Source organism: Dama dama, chromosome 5 (assembly GCF_033118175.1).
Source record: "Dama dama isolate Ldn47 chromosome 5, ASM3311817v1, whole genome shotgun sequence".
Classification (NCBI taxonomy): domain Eukaryota; kingdom Metazoa; phylum Chordata; class Mammalia; order Artiodactyla; family Cervidae; genus Dama; species Dama dama.
Genome location: NC_083685.1, coordinates 108,240,269 through 108,263,650, shown reverse-complemented (window position 1 = coordinate 108,263,650; position 23,382 = coordinate 108,240,269). Strand labels below are relative to the sequence as shown.

General features: G+C 55.5%; 1 protein-coding gene across 3 annotated transcripts; it reads right to left on the bottom strand.

Annotated features, from left to right (window-relative positions):
• Positions 1 to 10,380: 10,380 nt before the first annotated feature.
• OSBPL7 (oxysterol binding protein like 7) lies at positions 10,381 to 22,292 on the bottom strand. Of its 3 annotated transcripts, none has more exons than XM_061143851.1 (23): positions 22,131 to 22,287; positions 20,639 to 20,788; positions 20,391 to 20,516; positions 20,159 to 20,212; positions 19,447 to 19,560; positions 19,026 to 19,136; positions 18,850 to 18,931; positions 18,107 to 18,210; positions 17,698 to 17,790; positions 17,488 to 17,620; positions 17,307 to 17,401; positions 17,033 to 17,128; positions 16,256 to 16,393; positions 15,590 to 15,683; positions 14,654 to 14,886; positions 14,380 to 14,517; positions 13,562 to 13,625; positions 13,382 to 13,460; positions 12,384 to 12,528; positions 12,143 to 12,287; positions 11,930 to 12,056; positions 11,596 to 11,718; positions 10,381 to 11,414 (listed from the first exon to the last, which is right to left on the bottom strand). In XM_061143851.1, exons 2-23 carry the CDS (start codon positions 20,711 to 20,713, stop codon positions 11,306 to 11,308), a joined length of 2,478 nt encoding a protein of 825 aa, XP_060999834.1. In that variant the 5' UTR covers positions 20,714 to 20,788; positions 22,131 to 22,287; the 3' UTR covers positions 10,381 to 11,305. The 3 variants fall into 3 exon arrangements, 2 of the variants coding, with proteins under 2 accessions (XP_060999834.1, XP_060999833.1); XM_061143850.1 differs by having other exon boundaries at positions 20,639 to 20,737; XR_009693014.1 differs by lacking the exon at positions 10,381 to 11,414 and having other exon boundaries at positions 11,930 to 12,012; positions 20,639 to 20,737; positions 22,131 to 22,292.
• Positions 22,293 to 23,382: the final 1,090 nt, after the last annotated feature.

Sequence of the window (23,382 nt, the reverse complement as noted above, 5' to 3'; positions counted from 1 at the left end):
TTCTTCAACAACATAATATTAATAGTAAAAGGGTGAGGAGAGGGTGTACTACTCTAGATGGAAAGACACTTAAGAGACATCACCAAGTACAGTGTGTGGACCTTGACTGAATTCAGATTCAAATGATCCAACTATAAAAAAAAATTTGGAACCCTTGGAAAATTTGAAAATGGACTAGATGTTCCATGACACCAAAGAATTATTATTTTTTTAAGGCATGATAATGGCACTGGGGTTTTGAAGAAAACATCCATACATTTAGGGCTTCCCTGGTGGTCCAGTGGTAAAGAATCTGCATGCCAATGTAGGAGACTCAGGTTTGATCCCTGGATTGGAAAGATCCCCTGGAGAAGAAAATGGCAACCCACTTCAGTATTCTTGTTGGGAAATCCCATGGACAGAAGAATCTGGAGGGCTACAGTCCATGGGGTTGCAAAGAGCAAGATATGACTTAGTGACTAAACAACAATAACAAACCATACATTAATGACACATATTGAAATTCATAAAATTGAAAAGATGTGAGGTCTGGAGTTTAAAACAATAATAGGAAGAATAGATTATGCAAGTGTGGGAAAAGTTTGATAATTGCTAGTTCTGAAGGATGAGAATATGGGGGTTCATTGTATGTTCCTTCTACATTGTTTTATAATGCTTTTGTAATAATAATTAAACATTTATACAATACATGGTTATAATGTGAAGATCACAAATGGTGAGTGGATATCTTGGGATAACATTTCCATGGACAACATCATACATGATGCAAACATTGCTTCTCCTCAAGTAGCTCGGATAGAAGTGCTCAAACAGTCCCAGGAGTGATAATAAGTACAATGATACCAAAGGAGCAATTTGGATCAAAAAGTTTCATAAAATGAGAATGACAAAGAAATATTTCTATTCTAGTCTACGATAATTTTATATAATGACACTTTCAATATAAAAGTGTAAAATTAGTGATTTAAATGTTTTTGATAGTAAAAAGCAGTGTTAGAAATGAAAAAATAAAAGCTTTCATTTCTTTCAGCACCAGGTAAATACATCTCTAGGCTTAATTTTTTTCCAAAATTCTTTTAAGGAATATTCTTAATCTTCATATCTTTTATATTGCATTTTTTGTTCAGGTAAAAAAGATACATGTGGCATATGCCTTGGACTTAAAGTGTAATATTAAAATAAATGCCTATGAATCAAACACTCAATTAAGAACCAAAACAATACCAATAACTTTGCATCTATCTGTACCCTCCTTCCCTACCCATATGCCTGAGTCTCCCCTAGAGTTTACCATTATCCTGAGTCGTGAGTTTATTACTTTTTTGCTTAAAAAATTTTAATCCAATGTTCATATATTCTTAAACAAATTATTATTTAGTTGTACTTCTTTTTTAGCTTTCTAACTCTTTTAGAAGTTCCTTGGGATTCTAGTCTATTTGGTCTAAGACACGATGTCTTAAACTTTATTTTCACCAGGGTGAGGGAGGAGTTTGGACTCTTCTTGAGACTGGAAGCCATAAAGCCACTGGAGCTAATTTCATAATTAGCATCAAATCTTTCCAACCTGTTCGGTAGAATGGCCTGTGAGTTGTCAGCACCCTGGACAGATCAGAGTCATCTCAAGTGCCCTGCTGCCTTCCTGTCTCCTGAAAAAATAAAAAAATAAATAAATTCTCCTCCTTTCACCCCTCAGGTTTTGCCAACATTATCCTAAATCATCAGTGTTCTGAATGAGGGACCCATTGGCTCTTCTGGTTCTGGATTTTGCCCAAGTTGGGAGCCAAAGGATTTGTACTGAGTCGAGGCTTGGAGATAAGATGCTTAAGGCTTCCATCTCTCCTCCACCTGACATTTTTGTCATTATGTAAAAATATGCAAGAAAGTATTTTCCTTTTAATGTTGACAATGTGATTTTCTAGTGTCTGAAAACATACTTTCCTTCCATGTAATGTTTACAACATATTTCAGGCAAAAACTGACTTCTTCAAAATCCTGTCAAATCACAGTGAGCAAAATTAACCCCCTTCAAAAATATTACTATTTGCTAACCTCACACCCATTAAAACCGCTATCATAAAACTACAAGTGTTGGGGAGAAGAGGCAACCTTGTACACTGTCTGTGGGAATGTAAATTGGTGCAGCCACTGTGGAAAATATCCTCACCGACATTTATTTGTGGTCTTTTCGGTGATAGCCTTTCTGACAGGTGTGAGGTGACATCTCATTGTGGTTTTGCTCTGCATTTCCCTGCTGATTTGTGATGCTGAGCACCTTTTCATGTGTATATTGGCCATCTGTATGTCTTCTTCAGAAAAAAAAATGTCTATTCACATCTTCTGCCGATTTTTTAATCTTTTTCTGCCTATTTTATTTTATTTTATTATTTTTCTGCCTATTTAAAATCGGTTTATTTGGTTTTGAAATTGAGCTGTATGAACTCTTTTATATATTTTAGATATTAACTCCTTATCAGTCATTTCATTTACAGATGTTTTCTTCCATTCAGTCATTTGTCTTTTCCTTTTGTGGATGGGTTCCTTTGCTATGCAAAAGCTTTTAGGTTTAATTAGGTCCCGTTTCTTTATTTTTGCTTTTGTTTCCTTTGCTTTAGGAGACAGATCTTTTTTGTATTTTCTAACTGTCCAAGGATGAACGTGCATTATTTTTAACGGGCGGATAGGGGCAAAAAACCAACCAATCAACCAAACAAACAAAAACCAAGGAAAACCCAACAATCTAGAAAGGGAACTTGGTCACTACCTCCTCTCCTGACAGGGGTCTCTAAATTTTCCTTCCTTCAGGCATCTGCGCCTCCATGCCTCTTGTCCTCGCCCCTTGCGGGCTCTTCCAGCCCACGCAGCTCCTTCTCTGTCCTCCCCTCGGTCAGGACTTCCTTTTAGAGATGGTCCTCCATGGGACACATTTCATACCTATGAGATGGCGAGGATGAGTGTTCCAGGCTGTCGGGGGAGACTGTCCAGAACTGGGTCCCCAGGCCCCTTGCCCTCTCTGCAGCGGTAGCGCTGCAGACGGAGGCGCGGTCCGGTGTCCCGCAGCGCCCGGTGAACCTGTGGGACCAGGGGACCCGCGATCATCTGCGCGGAGGAAGAGCGCGGAGACTCCAGCCGTTCTGCGGTCCCCGGGTTTTCCCTGCACCCTGAGCCCCGCAGTCCCCGGGGAAACGCAGAGGCGACTGAGGACTCGGCGCGCCGCTCCCTCCCGCCTGGCTGGCGCCCTAGATCCGGCGTCTGCGGTCCTCGGGCTCCACCCCGCGGCCACGGGGCCAGCTGCACCCGGGCTGCTCGGCTCTGGCCCCAAGGGCTACTGCGAATCTGGGTGTCCACAAGCGCCGGGGCCACCTCCCACTCCGGCCACCCTGAATAGGTGCCACAGGTGAAGATAAAGGTTAAAGTGAAGGTGATGCCTGGGGCAGGTGCCCATTTCTGCCCCCTTAACCTTCATCTTCATCAGCCTAGGACGTGTTGCCCTTTCAGGACTTTCTGACCACTTTATCCTGGAGTGTTTGATGCAGGTGGGTCAGGGGCTCCTCACAGCCCCAGGCTCCTTCACTGGGGAGGGGGTCAGGCTAACAGACACAGGGGTGCTGTGTTCTGTCTCAGGGACTGATGGTGAGGGGCCCACAGAGTGGGGGGTGTCGCCCTTTACCCTCCACCAATGCTTAAACCTCACATCTTTGGGGGAAGATGCTTTGTATCCTTCTTTTCTTGGCCAAAGTATTGGGAAACTTAAGGCGTCAACTGGTGTCTGCGTGCCCACACTTCACCTCTGCCTCCTCTCTCAGGAGGTCTTGTGCTGCACTAGAAGGCAGCAGAGCTGGTGGTGACTCTGGTCGAGGTCAGGTCATCTGAAGCCACCCTTGTCCCAAGTCCCGCTGCTGAGAAAACACTGGGTCCCACAATCTCTTTTGAAAAGGAGAGAAACTGGTCCATTATCATTATACCCACCCTGGTGGCGGTTTAGTTGTTAAGTCCTGTCTGACTCTTGAGGCCCCATTGATTGTCGCCCGCCAGGCTCCTCTGTCCGTGGGATTTCCCAGGCAAGGATATTGGAGTGGCTTGCCATTTCTTTCTCCAGGGGATCTTCCCAAGCCAGGAGTCAAACCCAGGTTTCCTGCATTGCAGGCTGATGCTTTACCGACTGAGCCACCAGGGAATCTCCAATACCCACCCTACAGAAGGAGAATTGGAAAAGGGCAGAAATGGCAGAGTCAGAGCCAGAACTTAGATCGCCTGGTTCTAAGTCCAGGGTTCTGACCTGCCCTCTATGCCTTGAAGGTGGTGGAAGGGGACGGTGCTGGCCTCTGATGACCTAGCTTGGAGGAGAGAGGCTGCCTTGGGCCCCTCTTGCTAGTATTGCTGGTGGAGGTGGGGAGGACTCCCCACCTCCCACTTCTCTAGCTCTCTCCAGGGTCCTAGGCCAGAGGACTTCCCACAGCAGCCAAGACTTCTCTGCTAAACTGGCACTGGCCTAGCTTCCTTCTCATCCCCAATCTCATCCTTCCCAGGAGGCACAATGACAGCCCTTGACACCCCACACCGCCCCCCCACACACACACACCATGCATACACCCTTGAGAAGCACAACACAAGGAGTCTTCCCAGGCCCAGGACAGGAATACAAATGCAGGCCTACATGCGTGTGTGCTAAGCTGCTTCAGTCGTGGCTGACTCTTTGCGACCCTATGGGCTGTAGCCCACCAGGGGTCCTCTGTCCATGGGATTCTCCAGGCAAGAATACTGGAGTGGGTTGCCATGCCCTTCTCCAGGGGATTTTCCTGACCCAGGGATCGAACCCGAATCTCCTGCGTTGGCCGGTGGGTTCTTTACCACTAGCACCACGTGGGAAGCCCCTCGTGTATTAAATACTATAAACCAAGCTAACACATAAAATATGTTCTATTGTCCAAACTTGACATAATGTAACTTCATTATGACCTGAAAGGTCAGGTTCCTATTTAGAATTCCAGACTCCTCCGAGTTCCTCACTAATGAGGGGAGACCTGGCCCTAGGCCAATGGCAGACCCCCATTTCTGTCATGGGTTGGAACTGCTCACGCTGGCAGGCAGTTAACCCTGGACACGGTGTGCCTGGGAAAGATCCCTGCGCTGTGATCTAGAAGCCAGTTGGTCAGGAATTCCGTCCACCTTACAGATCCCTTTCCCGGTGGGTGGGGGGCGCTGTCAGAGGAAAGCCAGGTCCAGACCTTTCAAAGCTGAGGGCACTGGCAGGGGCACCTCTTGTTTGGACTGAAGGGTGGCCCTCTTCCTATTCTGTGTTCTACCTGCCTTTCTCTTTGGAAGTTCAAAGTTAGGGGACAAGACTAATTCAGAGTTTCCTGCCCTAGTATGTAATGGGTCTAAGGGCTACAGAAGCAGGAAAGGTTTCCTGCTTGGGTTTCACTCGGGTTTCCCAGGAAAGGGGGTTTCCTGGCCCAGTGAGTGTTTTCTGAAGAATAAAGGTGGGGACTTCCCTGGTGGTCCAGTGGCTAAGATTATGCTCCTAATGCAGGGAGCTCAGGTTTGATCTCTGATCAGAGAACTAGATCCCACATGCTTCAACTAAGAGTTCACATGCAATAACTAAGACCTGACACAGCCAAATAAATAAATATTAAAAAAGGAAAAACAGTGAAGGTGGACAGGGGTTGAGGGCACTGCTGATAAATGGTGTCTGTGCTGTGAGCTGGGCACCAGCCACTGAAAATTGTAGGGGTCTGATACTCTGAGCCAACAGTGGGTGCAGCCAGCTACTCGGGATGTGCCTGAATCAGTCCTTTCAAGACACCCAGACGCCCTCTAGAGGATGCTTGAAGAATCTCACCGCCTCCATCCTGGATACAGGGACTCTGAGACCAGCTCTTCTCTGCATTCTCTTTCCTTCTAGCTCCTGTCCAGACCCTTCCAATTTCTTCTTCCACTTACAGCCTCTGCCATAGTCCAGCCCACCCGTCATTCTGAGAGGCCTCTCCTGTTAGGAACCAGCAAGGCCCAGCATCCCCAGCATCCTGACTTCATGGGGCATAGTGCCAACCGTCTGGATTTACCCATAGGGAAGCACTCCTCCAAATACGTTAGGTCCTGAAAGCATCTTCCAGCAACCTGAAGATTTTGTACTACATGATGACATGTGTTCATGAGACATGGATAGTCTCATTAACTCCAGCTTTTACCGCCAAGATTCTCTCAGCCCTCAGGGGCACCCTGCCCAGAGCCCCATGCCGAGCTGACCCTGCTGTAGTGGGGATCTTGAGAGCTCTCAATGACCCCTCTTTACATGGGCTCTTAGGGGGCAGGTGAGGGGAGGATGGCAAGAAGCAGGGTGGATCAGTCCCTGAACTTTTAGGTCAGTTGGCCAGGTGAAAAGTCTGAACGAGGAAGAGGTAAGCAAGACTCAGCTCAAGCCAGCCTGTGAGGGGCCCTGTGAAGTCCCTCTGCCTTCCCAGACCACCTAAGGGGCACAGAGACGGGCCCCAGAGGGGACAGCACTAAGCCCCATCTCCTCCTCTGCCCATGCTGGAACCAGAGGGTCTCTGAAGGGGAAAGTCAGTAGTTCAGCAGGTCCTTTCCAGGAAGGGAGCATAATTAAACTAATGACCAGCCACATGGGGCCCCCTGAACTTTCCTTAAAAAGGATCCCAGGAAATGTGTCCTAGGGTCTTTAAGGAGAACGGGACTTCTTGTCTCCACTGCTTGTGGAGAACGGGACTAGAATGAGAGCACTGAGGATAGGAGAGCCGTGTATCCTTTTGGGGACAGACCAAAACCAGCGGACTTGGAGTGAGGCACCAGGACCTTTGCATCCTGAGTGGGCATCGGTCAGACCCTGAGGGCATCCCCACCACCGCCCGATGTGGCGCTCCTTCTCCCAGCCGTGGAGCGGGTGGGAGAGCCCCTTTCGTGGCCACATGGGCTGCATGGTGTTGGGGAGCGAGGAGGGGGTGCCTCCAGCTTGGGATCTGCACCCTGTCCTCCAGAAGGTAATGTGAAGTGCCCCCTGAGAGCTGCAGATCAGCACATAACGACCCCACCCACACACCTGCACTAGGAGATGACCAAACCCAGGCCCTGCATCCCTAGGGTGACCCCAGTGCCCCTCAGGATGCCTGTCTGGGAAAGCTCAACGCTGCCAGCAGAATTCACTGCTTCTTCAAGCCAACACCTGACCCAGGCCCCTGACCTCCCTTTCTTAGAGCATTTACTAAACAGAGCTTGTCATTGATTCCTTCCTCTGTCCCTCCTCCAACAAGAGTGTTTTTCACCAGAACCTGAATACCACTTCTTGAAGTCACTCATCAGGAAGGATGGAGGCCATGTCTCCTGGTCTCGCTCAGAGGACAGAATCCTGAGATAATTGCTGCTCGTGGGCACCCTGGCCTCATCGCGCTGACACTCCTAACACTGTAGTTTTCTCTTCTCTGAAGCTGCTTGAGACCCCCACTGCCCTTCCCCACTCCGTCATGCTCCCCTTCACCGCCCAGGGTCCTCTGCTCAGATCAGAACGGAGCTCAGCTCTTTCCCCTCCTGTCGGTAGTCAGTGAGAAAATCTGTTTTCACCACTTTAAAGTTCGACTATGTTTACCTCTGACACTGGCTCCTGGCCTAACCCTGGTCCAGCGCTCCTGCCCCTCTGTGGTTCACTACAAACACACACACACACACACACCAAACCACCCTTTATTCAGAAGATCCAGAGAATGGGGTGTGGGGGCAAGTTTTAAGTGTTTCTGGCCTTTTTTTGCCCCTTGCTACCTGGGTATCCCCAACAGCAACTCACTCCTTACGTTGTCTTTTTTTTAAGATTAAACCACTGATTTGCAATTTTTATTAACAAATTTCATCTATAAAAACCAAGATAATTGATAGCTTGATTTCAACTCAAGTTTTGACAGCAGTTGAAGTTTTACATTTAAAAAAACTGCAAAATGTCAACTAAAAAAAAACAGACAAAATGCCGGGACATGAGTTTGTACTTAAATTCTACCAACTTCAACAAATAGAGAATGGGTGCATATCAGTTCACATCAGTCCTCTGGTCTGAAACACACTTTCCACTGGACATGTCTTATTCACTCTTCTGGACAGGTGCGCGGGTGGCTTCTTCAGTCGTTAAGATTTAAAAGACAACTTTAATCTCCCTAAGTGGAGCAATTTGGGGTTGGAGGGTCCACAGCAGGTGGGCTGAAGACTAACAGCTCTTGCCTGCCTCCCTCACCCTCTGCCACCATCCTTGGGCCCTGGTTTTCCTCTGCTGTTAAAGCTCTGATCTTTGCTCATCCAGGGAAACAGGCCCCTGGCTTTACAAACTGGTGTGTCCCACCTTGCCTCTTTCCCAAGCTGAGTCAAAATATGGGCCGTTGAGCCCACATGCTACCCTCTGCCCAGGACTGCCGTATCCTCTGAACAAGGCCCGGGGTCTGGGCTGGGCTGCCCTGAGGCCCACAGGGAGCAGTCCTCCTGTGCATCCATCCTCAGACTAGACTGAAAGGGCTGGAGAAGGGGGCCTGGCCTTCCTTCCTCAGAGCAGACGAGAGCACCCTCCATGCCTGTCTTCGTGGTGCCCGGGAGGTGGCCACCACCCTCTGTACCCACAGTTGCTTCCTCCCCTTCACACTGTCCACAGAGCGCAGCCTGCAGTCAGAAATCCGGGCTCCCCTCAGCCCCGCCTGAGCGCCCCCATCAGCAGCCGCGCACCAGGCCCTGGCTGGGTAGGGAGGGCTTCTGAGAGACAAGGGTCCTCCAGCAGGAATGCCATGGCAGGAGCAAAACCAGCCTGAGCACCTTCCCTCCCGCTGTTGAGCTGGCACCGGGGAGGAGAAAGGATACTGGTCTCCATGGCAAAAGCCACAGATGACCTGGTTCCTGTGGGCAGAGGAGTTGCGGCTAGTCTCCTGTCTCCATTAGAAAAATACCTTTGGAATTCGGTCTATTTGAAACTCTAGTTCTTAAAACACGTGGGAGTTGAACATAGGCTGGACGGTCAGGCTGTGTGTGACTCTGGGTAGAAAGGGTCGGGGAGGAAGAGAGCACATCTTGTTTTAAAAAGATCCTGAATGTGTGCAGGCTTTGGCTTTTTCTGGAATGGGTTGAGGATATTTCTGGTGCATGGTGTCAGGACAAAGGTGTTCCTTTTAGCACCTTCTGTAAATAAACTGTGGAAATGTGGACCACACCCCCCAGGGGTGGCGGTGGGTGGGGTGGGGGCGGGGCTGGAGGCGAGGGAAGAAGAGAGGGACTAGGATTGGAAGGGCTGTTTTAGCTCAGGGGACCCCTCTGTTCTTGCCGCTCCCCTGAGAAAGCATGACCTCCCCTCGGGACACCCCTCACACCAGAGCAGAGCCTGTGGGGGCAGTGGGGTGGGCTGAGGGGCTAGGAGACCACTAATGAAATCAGGAGCCTGGACATATGTTCTCCTCTAAGACACAAAGGAAGCCAAATGAGGGAACGGAGTCTCCGAACAGAAAGGTGAAGCACTTGGTCAAGGTCAGAACAACTCTGGAGTAACAGGGCTGGGGTTTGAACTTGGGAGGTGGTGGGGGATGGGGTGGAGAAATGCAGCTTGCCCTGTTCTCCCATCCCTTCCAGTCCCTCCCCTCCCCGCGTCCTTTCCTTGAAACCTCACTGAGAGTGAGAGGGTGAGCACAGACCTGACCAAGGGTGCTGGGGGTGGGGGACAGGGACCACACAGGTTTCTGCCTGGTTGAAGAGTCTAGGTTTTCCCTGAGGCACTCAGAAGCAATGGATGTATTTGAAATTTATTTCTCTTTTAAAATATCGGCCCGAAAGCCAGCAGTAAAATGGAAGTGACTGGAGGCTCTGAAAGTGAAAGAAAGTGAAGTCACTCAGTCGTGTCTGACTCTTTGTGACCTCATGGACTGTAGCCTACCAGGCTCCTCAGGACATGGGATTTTCCAGGCAAGAATACTTGGAGGATGCTGTCCAGGTGGAAGTCGATGAGGGCCCAGTCTAAGCTGGCTATCACTGGGGAAGGGGCCAGAGCTGAGAGCCACTGAGGCACACTCGAGGTGAGGATTAGGGAGAGAGATGACACTGGGCCTTTAGCCCAGGTCAGTGGGGAGCTACGGACTTCCACTGAACTTGAGCCTGCCTGCCTACTGCCTACTCGGTGGAGCCTGACTCTTTGTGACCCCATGGACTATAGCTCCAGCCTCCTCCGTCCATGGAATTCTCCAGGCAAGAATACTGGAGTGGGTTGCCATTTCCTTCTCCAGGGGATCTTCCCAACCAAGGGATTGAGTCTCTTGTGCCTCCTGCATTAGCAGGCAGGTTTTGTTTTACCAGCTGAGCCTTGAGGAAAGCCTGAGCTTGAGCACACGTGTTTTTAAAGGAATGGTCACAGGCCAAAGTTTGAGACAGTCTTTATTGGAGCTTGGAATGTCATAGCAATTCACCTTTATCAGAGGCAGACTGGTAAGATGAGCAGCAATGGCAGCAGACACCCCCTCCCCCCGCTGGTGGGGGGACGTCCGGCCTACATGAGGAATCCTGCTCGCCCGCAAGCAGTACACAGGCACACACGTGCACGCACACACACACTTCTACACAGACACTCACACGTGTTCACTCACTCCCGGTGGGTCAGAGGCCAAGTACCCTTCCTGCCCCGCCTGCTCTGGGGGGATCCGCTGAGCTGAGACTGAAGGAAACCACTTGAGGACCAGGGACGAAGGAGCTGGCAGCTGCAGGCGCTTTGTGGTTTGGGAGAAGGGGATCTGGGAGGATGGGAGAGACTGCCAGGGCCAAGCAAAGGGAGCCCCCCTGGGCCAGGGCATGGAGAGAAAATGCTGGAGATGGGGCGTGGGAGGGACGGGGGTGGGAAAAGGGAAAAGGCCATCCCCTCTCCTTCACTCACTCCAACCTCACAGCCTCACAGCTGGGGCCGGAGTCCTGGGCCAAGGAAGCCTGGGGAGCATCAAGGGGTCCCCTGTGTCCTAGGAAGGCACTGAAATGGGGAAGATCTTGGAGGGCCTGGAGACTCCCCCAGGTACCCCAGGGAGGGAAGGAAGGGGGATGACAGAGCAAGGAGGGTCTTACATGCCGGTTGTCTGGGGGCAACAAGACTGGGGAAGCACGAATCCTGCTTTCCACCCCAAACAAGAGGTGGGTGATAGGCTGAGATGAAGCCCCTCTGGCCGGCAGAGGGGAGAGGGCCAGAGCCAGGGCTGCCCCTTCGGTCTCCAGGGCAGCCAGTGGGACAGGCTGGCCTAGTCCGTGTGTCCGTGGGGGCAGGAGGGAGGACCAAGGCCTCCTGCCCCCGGGGCCTGGGCTACCAGAGCACGGCCCCGTCCAGGTTCCCGTAGCCCGGCTCGGCCCGCAGCCGCCAGTACGTGTTGTTCGTCACCCACCACTCCTTCCCACTGCTGTCCGTCTGCCGCCTGGGGGAGAGGGGCCGGGGAAGGAGGGGGTGAACGTCCAGCACTGAGCCTGCTCCTGAGATGCTGCCCCACACTGCGGGCCCCACTCAAAGCAGCAAGGGACTAGTGGGCAGGGGGTGGCCCTGAATTCAGAGGAAGGCAGAGCAGCAAGGGTGTGGTGGTAAGGGGGGCACGGAGGCACCTGAAGAAGCGAGCCTGGTGGACAATGTTGTTCTCCTCCATCACTTTGCGCCTGTCTCGCTGAAGCTGCTCGATCCTTCTCTTCTGGGCCTCGGCCGCCTGTATGTTCCCCTCCTCCAGGTACCTGGGCACCCAGACTGCCGTCAGTGGAACCGCCCCACCCTGAGGGGCCCCCAAATCCAAGGCTTCTGTCCCTGCCCAGTTCTGCCCCCAGGCAGGTCCCATCTCCCTGAGGCAACACCAAGAAGGAAAGATACAGCCCCGGGTCTGTGTGGAAACCCCCATGGGGAGGGAGAAGCCTGGTGCTTCCAGAGTGGCTCCCGCCTGGCACTGACCTCTGGTCTGGCCGGAGCCGCGTGTCCGTGGAAGGCAGGGACCGTTTCAGCTCTGCGGTCAGCTCATTCAGCTCCAAGGCAAACTGAGTGAAGCCGAAGTTTCGCTCATAGTTTGGGGGCATTGAGTCTAGGGGGAAGGCAGGGGGCTGGGGCAGGTGGACTGTGCGCAGCTGCCCTCACCGCTGCCCAGCCCGCCCCGAGCACCCCACTTACTGGGCTTCCAGATGCACTGACCACCCGGCGGGGGTCCACGGTACAGCCCCTCATGCCACTTTCCAAAGAGTCGGTGGAGGACACGGCCACTCCGGCTGAACACGGCCCCCTGTACCTCGTGGATGTTGGAGCTCCAGTATTTGGCCTGCGGTGGGGGTGGGGCAGGGGGCTTAGGAAGAGGTCCCCTCCCCTTCTAGTGGAGGGGCTGCTGGGTGGAGAGTGTGGGCAGGGGGCTGCCCACCTTGCAGAAGGTGAGCTTGCAGTGGCAGGAGCTGTCCTGCGTGTTCCGGATGAGCACCTCCCCATAGTGCTCGATCCAGCGCTGGCCACTGAGGATGTTGTGAATGCAGGATGTCACCTTATTCCACTCAAAGTGGTCCCCAAACCTGAGAGAGAGAGAGCAGGGCGGGTGAGGGGCAGCTGGCTGGCCCTGGGGAACAAGTGCTACCCTGACCCGGGGAATGTCTCTCTTATCGGAGCAGGTCACATGGGTCTGGGGAAGGAACCCCGGTGTGCTGGTTCCAGCTCGGGGCCCTTCCATGAAGGATGACATATTTATTAAGTAGAGCAGCCTTCCCAGAGAGTACTCAACTAACACATCTCCATTTGCTGAGAAAGCTCCTACGTGCCTAAGTCATGGGAGTGAAAACATAAACAGGGTCCCTACTCTTGGATGCCAGGGACCGTGGTGGGCTGATCACATACAACAGCCTGTTTACTACCCACTTCTGCTGGCTGTTACTTATTACTCTTATTTTATAGACGAGCAGACTCAAGTATTTTTGCTGCTGCATAACTGTGAAGTGGCAGAACTAAGACTCCCACCCAGGACTCTTGACCCTGAAGCACAGGGTCTCCTGCACCCCTTGTACTGGCCTCCGGTTGCAGTTCCCCACCTGTAACATGAGCTAGATGAGGGTGCTTCAAATATGGTTTGTGACTCGTCCTAAAACTAGGTTTCTGTGTGTGTGTGTGTTACAGTGCACTCACTTCAAGTCTCAGATGCATTGCTTACTGTGAGTCATGGTCAAAAACTGTGAAAGCCTCCTGGTCAGATGGCCTTGATGAGCCCTTCCAGCTCCAAGACTTTCCCCTTTCTTTACTGACAACTGCTGTAAACACGGGTGTAAAGTGCATAGACACTGCCCCACGCCGAGCAGCTTCAGGATGCCTCCCCATCCCAGCCTGGGGGATGGCCTGTGGGCTGGGCCCAGCTGCCCAGCACTTAGGAACACTCACCTGGGCAGGCTCACGTTGACTGTCCCAACAGGCACAATCTCCAGGGATTTGCCCCAGAACTTGTTCTTCCACTTCATGTCTGGAGTTGGGTTGGGGGAGGGAGAGCAACAGCAGAGGTAAGACCAAAGGGTGTTCCAGGCCCCTCCCCATCTGCCCTTCACTCCCAGCTCCAACCTTCACCTTGCCAGAAGATGAAGTTTTCAGACTCCGCATGGCACGCTGAGATGGGAGGGTGGTGGGAGACCTTGAGGAGCAAAGAAGTTCTCTGGAGGCTGCTCCTGACCCCAGGCCCCTAACACCCCTCACTTTCACCCCCAGTTCCCCTGTGAACCAGAAGACCAGCTAATTCCAGGTCTCTTGTCCCTGTCATCCTTGGCCACCACCCAAATTCCATCATCCTCTCCTTTCCCACAAGCCCCAACTTTCTCCCTTCTCGCTCACTCCCCTCCAGGGCTCTCCTTGCCTCTCCCCATCCCCTGGTGCCCACCACTGCCTGAGTGTTCTCTACAAAGTGCAATTCTAAGAATGTCACTCTACTGCTTAAAACCCTCCCATGACTCCCTGTGGCCTTCAGGATTTAAAAACCAACCAACCAACCAATCAACTGTTCCTTATCTTCACCCACAGGGCTTCTCAAGGTTTGGTCCTGCCTTGTCTTTCAGCCTTGTCTCGAACTCTTCCCAAACCCTCCCATCCATCCCTTTACACTGCCTGGAATAGCCTGGTCTCCCACCTCCTTGCACACTTGGCCAACTCCAATCTATCCTTCAAGACTGAGCTCAAGATCATTCACTAGAGCTGAATAGCCTTCTGTGAGCTTCCTCGACCCAGAACACGATGCAAGTGTTTCAAGTCTATCTCCTCAAAAGTGGGCACCTCCTTTCCTGACTGCCCGTCTGCGGGGTGTTCTCACCCCTGCCCTGGCCCCTTGAAGCCTGGATTCTCCCTGGCCTCATCCACACGGCTCCCCCGCCAGCCCTCTTCTTCCTGGCCTGCACCTGCTCACTGATGAAGCGGAAGCCTCGGTCAGGGCGCTCACACTCATAGGTCTCCCCCAAGACAGGGTTGAAGGGCTTGCAGCCCGCCCGGTGGTACGTGGAGGAGTAGGCAGACACCGCGAAGGCTGCGATGTACACCTGCAGGGGGCGGGGCGCCAGGGGATCAGAGGAGATGCTACCCCACAGCCACCCCACCGGGTGAGGCCAGCGGCTGGGAGGCGGGGTCGTGGGGCGTGGCAGCAGCCGGGGCGGGGCCGGGGCGGGGCCGGCGCACCATGCGCTCGCAGGCGTCGGCGGTGCGGCTGGCCCGGTCCAGGAGGCTGCTGTACTCCAGCTCCTCGCAGAGCCGCTGCAGGGTGTTGAGCGGCTCGTTGAGCTGCACCGGCATCGACACCTTGGACAGGTCCTTGCCAATGTTGTTCCGCAGGATGTTCCACAAGCTCACGTCTGTGCCGGGCCCGCTGGCGGCCGGCAGGCATCGGCGGCGGGGCGGCCCCACGGCTCCCCCTGGAACACAGCCCGCCTGTCCCTCTCCGCTGCGCACCACAGCGAGGCCCCTCCCAAGCCCCTGCAGCGCCCCGAGGTGTGCTCACTCCCAGGCTCCAGGCTCGACTCACTACCAGGAGCCGGGGCAGGTGGCTGGGGGCTAATTCTTGATGAGCTCCCGGGGATTCAGGTGGGCAAAGGGCTAAGAACCAGAGGATGCTTCCCACTGCTGGAAACGGAAACCCTGCACCCCAGAACCCCTTCCTGAGTCCCATCCTTGGTTTCTACTCCCTTTCATAAACACAGAAACCAAGGTCAGGATGTAGATTATCCAGCCCATTGTATAGAAAAGGAAACAGGCTCCAAGGAGTAAAATGACACTACAAATGTCATTTGTAGTGACACTAAAATGACACTATAGCCATGCTGCTATAATAAAAGATGGCAAAGTGGGCTCTTCTGGCTCACTGAGGCCCACATGAGCCTTCTCAGAAGCCCGGCGTGGAGGCCGGCCCCAAGCTGAGCCAGCCCCACCCCCCAGAGCCACCGCTGGAGCCCAGCTCATAGCTGAGCCTTCCTCACTTCCAAAGTCACCCTGGAGTCAACGTCCAAAGCTATCAGCCCACCAGTTCTACAAGGGATGACTTCCCAAGGGGCCTGGGCCTGGACACACTCCGTTTCTGGGCCCACCTCCAGCCCTCCCTCCTGCTTGCCAGGTGGGCACCTTTCTGACAGCGCTCGGCTCCCCGGAGGTCCAGAACCTCCTCTGACAGGCTGGTGGTGACTTCACTGGTGCATGATTCCTCCTCCTCCGAGCCCTGGGCCGGGACAGATGACAGGCCGGGCAGACTAGGCCTCCCCGGGCAGCTGGGCAGTACCCAGGGCCTGGCGAGAGAATCTGCCCAGCTAGCCCTTTGGTGGGAAGGGGAAGAGAACATATTTGGGGGGTCTGAACCCTAAGACACTGCCCCAGGAGGCCTGGTGTCATGGTGTGCCCTGCCGCCTTGGGAGGGAGAGGGCCCCCAGCTCAGGGACCTGGTGAACATGAAGGGAGGGAAGTAAGGGATTCTTGGGATCCAGGGTTGGGAAAGCAAGGGTCAAGGGAATGCAGAGGCTGAAATGGGGTCACAGAAAGATGGCTGGGGGTGGAGCTGAGGCAGCAGTTTCAGGAGAAACCATGAAGATAGAGCACATCAAGCTGGAAGAAGGGTCCTCAGCAGAGATTTCTAAGCAGGGCCACACAAACCCAGAGGTCTGGCCATGTTCCCAGAGAGAGAGGCTGAGCTGATTAGAAAGGACTTGGGAATCTACTGATTCTAGTCTCCCGGGACCCCAGCCCTCTATTCCCATGGTCCCTCCCCTCTCACAGGCAACTTCCCCCTTCCCTCACCTCATTCTCAGAAGAGCTGGCAGAGAGGAGAACCTCACAGGCATCAAAGAACTCTGTGTGGGAGTCAGCAAGGGATAGGACGCTGCTCTGGGACAGCTGGGGGGTCAGCTCTCGCCCCTTCATGTACAGAGCTTCTTGCTGTGGGAGCAAGACTGGTGTCGGCCCGAGGCCCAGCTGGGAGAGTCGGGCCGGGCTCCCCTGGCCTGATAGTTCCCTTGAGAGGAAGTGTGACTGGGGACTTCTACTGTCTGAGTCGTGCAGAGCGGGAGGAGATGTGGAGGGGAGTGAGCATCATGTGGTACGAGGCCTGGGGAAAGATCCTGGCCTGGGAGTGAGGAGACACGGGTTCCATAATAACTGCCTGCATTTCCCAGCACTGACGCTGAGCCCAGCTCCACGCCCTTGGCATGTATCAACTCAATCCCGACACTCACTCTGCAATGGGGGATACCATTATCACCCCCACTCTGTAGATTAGGAGACTCAGGGTCAAGAGGCCAGCATACAGTACAGTCAAGTTCAAACCCATATAGTACAGGAGCCTGGGCCCATTATTAGATCCTTTGAGGCTCAGTTTCCTTATCTGTGAACTTGAGGGTAAGAATCAGCTTCCTCACGAGATCCTGACTTAAAAGCGCTCTACACACTATTAAGAAATGATCCGGATATGGCTGCTGCCTGTGTTCTGTGAAAGGGGCTGGAGTTTCAGGTCTGAAAGCGAACCCTGCCTTCACTCCTGCTGAGAAAGGAGGGCCCCACCGCCCAGCCAGCTCCTACCTCCTCGGGATTGAGGGAGCTGAAGGAATCTGCAGTGGTGTCGGAGGAGACGGACAGTGAGTGGAGGCGCCTCGGGCCGGCCGAGGTCTCAGAGACCTGCAGGGAGAGAGTGAGGGTGCAGGTACAGGATGGGGATGGGGGAAGCCCCCCCACACACACACCGAAGGCCTGTCAGGCAGGGCCTGCCTCAACCAACCCCCTTCCCGGCCCAGGCCTGCCCAGGCCTGCCATCTTCAGGCCGCTCCTCCCACCGACCACCCGGTCCCCTGCTCACCCCCAGCCTGGATGGCTCCGAACCCTGGTGCAGGCCCCTCAGTCGGTCCCGTTCAGCAGTGAGGGCGGCCAGGACGCTGCTGAGCGAGTTGTGCACTGCGGGGGCAGGGCCGGCATCAGACTCCCTTCCTCCCCTTGCCCTCCCCCACCTGCTCCCCGCCGCCCCTCCAGCTCACACTCACCCTTCTGGGCCAGGGCCCAGAAGCTGCGCTGCAGGTGGGCGTAGTCTGGGGGCGGCAGCCCTCGGGGGCCCGAGGGGTCTCGGGACTCCAGGTAGCGAGACAGGTTGGGAACTGAGCCGTGGAGACGACCCACCTGTGGGTGAAGGGGAAGGGTGGAAGGGCCCAGCCTCCTTCGGCGCCTCCCACCCAGCATCTCAGGGGCCACCTCACCCGCCCGATGGTGTCGTCCTTGGCAAAGCTCTGTGTGCACCACATGCGGCTGGTCCGCTTCCCCTTCTTGGGTCTCTCCGTCGTCACCGAGGCCTGGCAAGTCGAGGTGGGTGAGTTTCGGTCTCAGCGTGGGGAAGACCCCCAAAGCCAAGTGAGAGGCAGACAGCCACGGAGGAGGAGGCAGAAGACCAACAGCCTGGCAGCCGCCTGGGCACAGGGGGAAGGGGTCGCTCCAAAGGGGCAGAGAGACAGGCTGCAGGCGGTCTGGATACGGTGGGGAGGGGCAACGGGGAGACGGTGGCTCTCCAGGAAATGGCAGCATGTAAGGGGGACAGGGGACCTGTCTGGGGAGGTGATGGAGATTAACATGGCAAGAGGGGAGAGAGCCCTGTCTCCGTCTGGACCTCACCTGGTGTGTGGGGATGACAGGGGCCGAGGGGATCCGGTGCAGGGACTCCAGGCTCTGGAGGAGTCTGTGTAGTTCCTGGAGCTTGCCCTGACACTCCGAGAGCTCTGTGGGAAGGATGGATGAGGAAGGCCGGAAGCCAACACTGGCCGGCTTCCCTCCCTCCTCCAAAGACTTCACCAGCAGCCTGGGGAATCCCGACACTGCCTCCCCTCTCCCGCTCACAAGCCCACAGCCGCTTCCAGCTCTCACCCTACGGTTTGGCCTCCACGGGGCACCCGCACCCCAGTCCGCACTGTCCCCAGACCACAGTTCACCTCAGCTGCCTCCACACAGGCCAGCGGGCCCTCACCCTTACTTTCCCGACTCGGCCTGCATTTCCCTCTCCTGGGCCAACATCACAGCCCCCAACTCTAGGAACCTGGCGCCAGAACACACCCCTTCCCTGGCAATCCTTCTCAGGGCCCCTCCCTGTGTTGGCATCCGGGATCTTCTGTGTCATGAGTGCCAGCCCTGTGTGCTTAGAGCACAAGCCCCGCCATCTCTGCGAGCCTGAGGCTCTGGGGATAGGGCCTGAGGAGACCTGCTCAGCCTAGAGGTAGAGGCTGTCTCCCCCACCAGACGGGGCCTCCCAGAGCAGGGACAGAGGTCACACTTTCTCCTCCTTGTGACTGCTGATGCCACCGAGACGCAAGAACATGGGCCCTCCCCATGGAGGCGCGGGGCCAGGGGTCCCTGTCCCTCACCGTGAGAGCAGCGGTCCAGCCCATCACTGTCCCTCAGCCAGGAAGACACCTTCTCCGCTGCTGGAGGCTGGGCACCGGGAACCTGTGGGGCGAGTCAAAGGTCAGGAAGGCGCCTGCTCTCTGAGTCTCAGCCTGAATCCTCACATGACTGGGTCCTGCCCTGGGGCCCATCTTACCTTCTGGTGGGTGGTGCTGGGCAGCAGGCTTCGGGGCACATCCAGGTGCTGGGCTGAGCGGTGGGCACGCAGCTGGGCCACCCAGCTCTGGAACAGGTCCTGGGACTTGATCTGCAGAGGTGATAGAGAACGAGAGGGACGCATGAAGGGAAGGATTGCTTTCTAGGGGCAAGAAGTTGGGGCTCTGGTCCCCAGGCAGGCAGGGTCTCTCCTTACAGCACACAGATGGTGCAAAGGCCCCCCTCTGTGCCTGTTCATACAAGAACCAACAGCGCCAGTTTGCCGTTGGCTCTTGTACATGGTGGGAACTCCCCTCTGGTCAAACTCAGATGGCCCCTCGGCCCCTGCCTCTCTCTCCTGTGACCCAGTGCCTCTGCCAGGCTCGGGGGGCAAGCCACCCCCTGCCTCCCACGGATGTCACCTTGAGGTGGTAAATGTTGTCTTCAGTGTCAAGGTCAATGCGCTGGGCCTTTTTGTTGATGGACATGACCGACAGTCGGACATCGATGGAGCCATGGGGCTTCCCCTTGGTGATCTGGGATGGAGAGATCAAAGAGGGAAAAGGAGATGAGTTGAGGCCACCAGGGCCACCATCCCCTTGAGGTCATGCTAGGTTCAAAGGTCAGGCAGCAGGTTCACCCTCAGGCTCAAGTGACAGCGTCAGCAGGACATGTCAGTTGTCCTCCTGAGCACGGGACAGCCTGCTATGTCACGTCACAACCAGAGCTCCAGGGAGTCCAGAGCGAGGAACACTTCCCACCCTCAGGAGTCTGCAGGCAGGGCTGAGGACGATGAACCTCCTGGAGAGGGCCTGGGTGTCTAGGTCTTTAGTTTCTTGTTCCTGTCTGAGCATGGTACGAGGACAAGGAGGATAAAGCCCCTCAGTCTTGGGCACTAATTTGAGCCTGGCACTGTTCTGAGAGCCCTCACCAAACAAAGACTCTACAAGTGGGTGCTCACCCTCTCTCCACCTTAGGGGTGAGGAGTTGAGACCCAGGGAAGTAACTTGCCCAAGATCCCACATCCAGAAAACGGCATACCTGGGATTCGGGCCTTGCTCTGGGGGATTCCAGAAGCCCCCTGCCTGCCCAGGGCCCCCTCCTCTCACACCCGCAGCCGAGGCCCCAACTCACATCTTGCCGAGTTGTCGCGTAGTGAAGAATCCCATCCTCGAGCACGAAGTACCTCTGTGAGGATGCCCAGAGGGAACAGGGCCAGGGTGGGGGGCGCGGAGAGGAAAGGGTGTGGGGGAGAGCAACCACACGGAAGCGTCTCCTCACACACAGACAGCCTGCGCTGCCCAGAGGCCCCACACATCCCTTCCGGCCCCTGCATCTGGCCCCTCCCTCTGCCCTGCCGCCCTACCTTGTGCCAGCCCTTCAGAGGCCACTTCCTCTTCTTGAGCAGGTGGCCTTCCTGCCTCTCGGGCATGATATCCTCTGGCCCCAGCCGGCCCCGAGGCTCCTCCACCACCTCCCACAGCTCGGTGGTCTGCAGTCCAGGACAAAGGGTGGGGTGGGGGGGGGGGCAGAGTGGTGAGGCAACCACATCTGTCCGTCCCCTGAGGGCCAGCCCCCCTGCCCTCTGCCCCCGCCCGCTTCCCACCCTCAGACCTGCTGGCCACCGCTGGGCTTTGCAGACTGAGTGCTCTCGGCAAGGGAGGGAGGGTCCCACTCTTGGAAGTCCATGGGGAAGGGAGCGGCCACTCCCTGCTGTGGACGGAGAGCAAAAGGGGAGGGACGTCACCTTGTCCTGAGGGGGCCCTTGAAGCAGAGAGAGACCCTGTTAGCACAGACTGTCACCTTCCCCACCCCCACCCCCTCCTGCTCCCTCTGAGTCTTGAGAGCCCCAGCACATCTTCCGCTCACCTGCCAAGCCCATCCCGAGCCCATCCCCACTCTGGGCCGGTCACCCTGTCCACACCCTCCGTCTGCGGCCGCTGCCCAGAGAGGCGGAGCGCGCAGCAGGCAGGCCGGTGCCAAGAGAAAACCTCGAAAAGTCTGCTCCGCCCCACCTTAGGCACACACACATTCTCTGGCTCTAGGACACACTGGGTGCTTTCTCTGGAGGATTCCCTGGGGGTAATCAGAGGTAAGCCGGGCAGTGAAGGAAGAGGCTCCGAAATAGGGCAGAGGGATTCAGGGACTGGGCAGGCGAGATCTCACCCCAGCTCCTCTTCCTCAGGATCCCAACCCCACTACCACCAACACAGAAGTGCAGATGCCCCTGCCATCAACCTTTTACAGAGCACCCCCCAACCCCCGACCCCAGCTCCATACAGAGCCCCCCAGCTGCCTGACCAACTGGCCTCCCTATCCTCTAGCTCATGGGCTCCCATGGTTCTGCCTGGAGAAACTGAGCCCTGGGACACTCCTCATTTTCCCCTGGGCCCCCCATCAATCATTCTCTTAGGATGCCCACTTCGGACCCTCAGTCCACCGCCCCCCCCAACCTCCTCTTTTCCATCCCAGTCCTTGGGGCTCCTGAGAAACACCATCCACCTGGAAAGAGCTGGGGACAGGCTGATGGAGACATATGCTGAGGTCCACACTGGTCCCTCAGCCGTGCCCACAGGCGCCCTGGGCACCAGTCTTGGCCATCCTGTCTCCACGGGGAGATCAATAATGCAAGAGACTGTGTGTGTGTGAGATGGGGGAGGGGACTAGAGGGGCAAGGTTGGCCTGAGGCCGGGGAAACAGCTCACATCTTTCGATGGAGCTAGCAAGCACCTGAGGAGCTGAGGTCAGGAGGGACAGGGATACGGGGGGTGCAGGTGGTGGGAAGGTCAAGGCAGAGGGGTCCATGCCACGCTACGAGAGGCTGATCTGGGGGAAACTCCTGCATTTAGCCATTGGAAGTTCCCAAACTCTTCCAGTATTGGGACATCTCTGTACCCTCTTCCTGGCCCCGTGGGATCCTGGCCCCTCACTGCTTGTGGGTGGAGGGGCAGACTCTATTACGGAGGGCGCAGGTCGAGGTGAGCCAGGTGGGTGCCCCCTTTCCAGCTCCATTCCCACCCTCATCTCCGGAGCAGTGACCCGCCAGCTTCAGGTGGGAGGAAGCCCTCTCAGGGAATGTCAGCTGATGTCAGGGTAGCCCCCTTACCCCAGGGTCCATGAACGCCAGTGCTCCTTGGCCCGAGCACCACTCCGCCTCTGAGTCACGGTCTCCGAGCCACCCGCTCCCTGCTCTCAGAGCTGAGCTGTGGCGGCAGCTGCAGCAGGAACCAGGAAGGAAGGAGACGTCGGAGCCTCCCCTCTAGCCGGATCTCCTCACCTCCCCCTCCTCGGCCCCTCCTCCTGCCAAGCTCCAGGCGGCCGCTCAGCTCTGCCCCCCTGCTCCCCGGAGGACTCAGGGCTGAGTCGACACCCCAGTGCCCAGGAGGCTTGGGAGTGAGGACAGAGTCCCCCTTGGGCACAGTTCCAGATAGATCACAGAGTACTGGGGAGTTGCTGGCCTCAAGCCAGCGGTGGTAAAGAATTTACTCATACCAGCATGGCCTTGACCCGTTAGTACCCAAGGCCATTTCCTTGTTAACCCCCGCTCCTCGTTTTACAACTGAAAATAGGTGGCTAGATTTGGAGCCAGCAGAGCTATCAGGTTGACAGGAAGGGAGGGATGCCCCAAGGGGACACAGTTGATGGTGCCAAGGGCACAGTCAGCAGGGCAGTCAAGGTTAAGAGGGCCACAGTGAGGCTGTCACTGGGGGTGATGCACCTCCAGGTCAGGACACATGGGGGCCGGAAGCAGCTAGGTGGTAGGACACCCCCACCCACCCCCCGGCCTACCAAGCCTGGATCAGGAGCAGGTCCAGGGCAGTGACCAGCTGGCTGGTAAAGGGCTAGCTCAGCCTCCCTCTCTGAGCACCTTTGCCCTTCTGCTGGAGTCCAGCTGCTCAATTCTAATTAAAAACTTGCTCTTGCTGAAAAGTCTGGAATTTATTCAAATGGATGTGAACTGGACTGACAGCTTTAAGTGCACTATAGCCCCTTTCCAGAAAGAAATGGGTTTTGAATGGTGTGGCCTCAGGCACCACCAGTGGGTAAAGGGTGCAGTCTGAGGTTCTTTGACTCCCAATATGATGTGGGCCACTTTCCCATCCAGCTGTCACCGCCTGGGTCTCAGCTTACCCTTCAGGGTCTTTTCTCTCTGATGCGTGCGCTCTGCTCCATTCAGAACCTCGACACCGTTCCGGCCACCCCAGGAGGGCGCTGTTAGCACCTGGCAGGATTCTGGAGTCAGGGAGAGCGCTGGGCAGCACTGGCTAGACTAGCTCTGGCACCCAGGAGCCTCAAGGGCCTTTTAATTCTTTATGTTGATTGAGCATCCCTGGGCGAGGGGCACAGAGCTGGGCATG

Excerpts from the sequence above, each read along its gene's own strand:
- OSBPL7 (XM_061143850.1), bottom strand. Across the intron at positions 19,137-19,446 it reads ACAACATTTACCACCTCAAG|ATCAAGTCCCAGGACCTGTT; the intron begins GTGACATCCGTG and ends TCACCTCTGCAG. Across the intron at positions 16,394-17,032 it reads GCTCCCTCAATCCCGAGGAG|CAAGAAGCTCTGTACATGAA; the intron begins GTAGGAGCTGGC and ends TTGCTCCCACAG.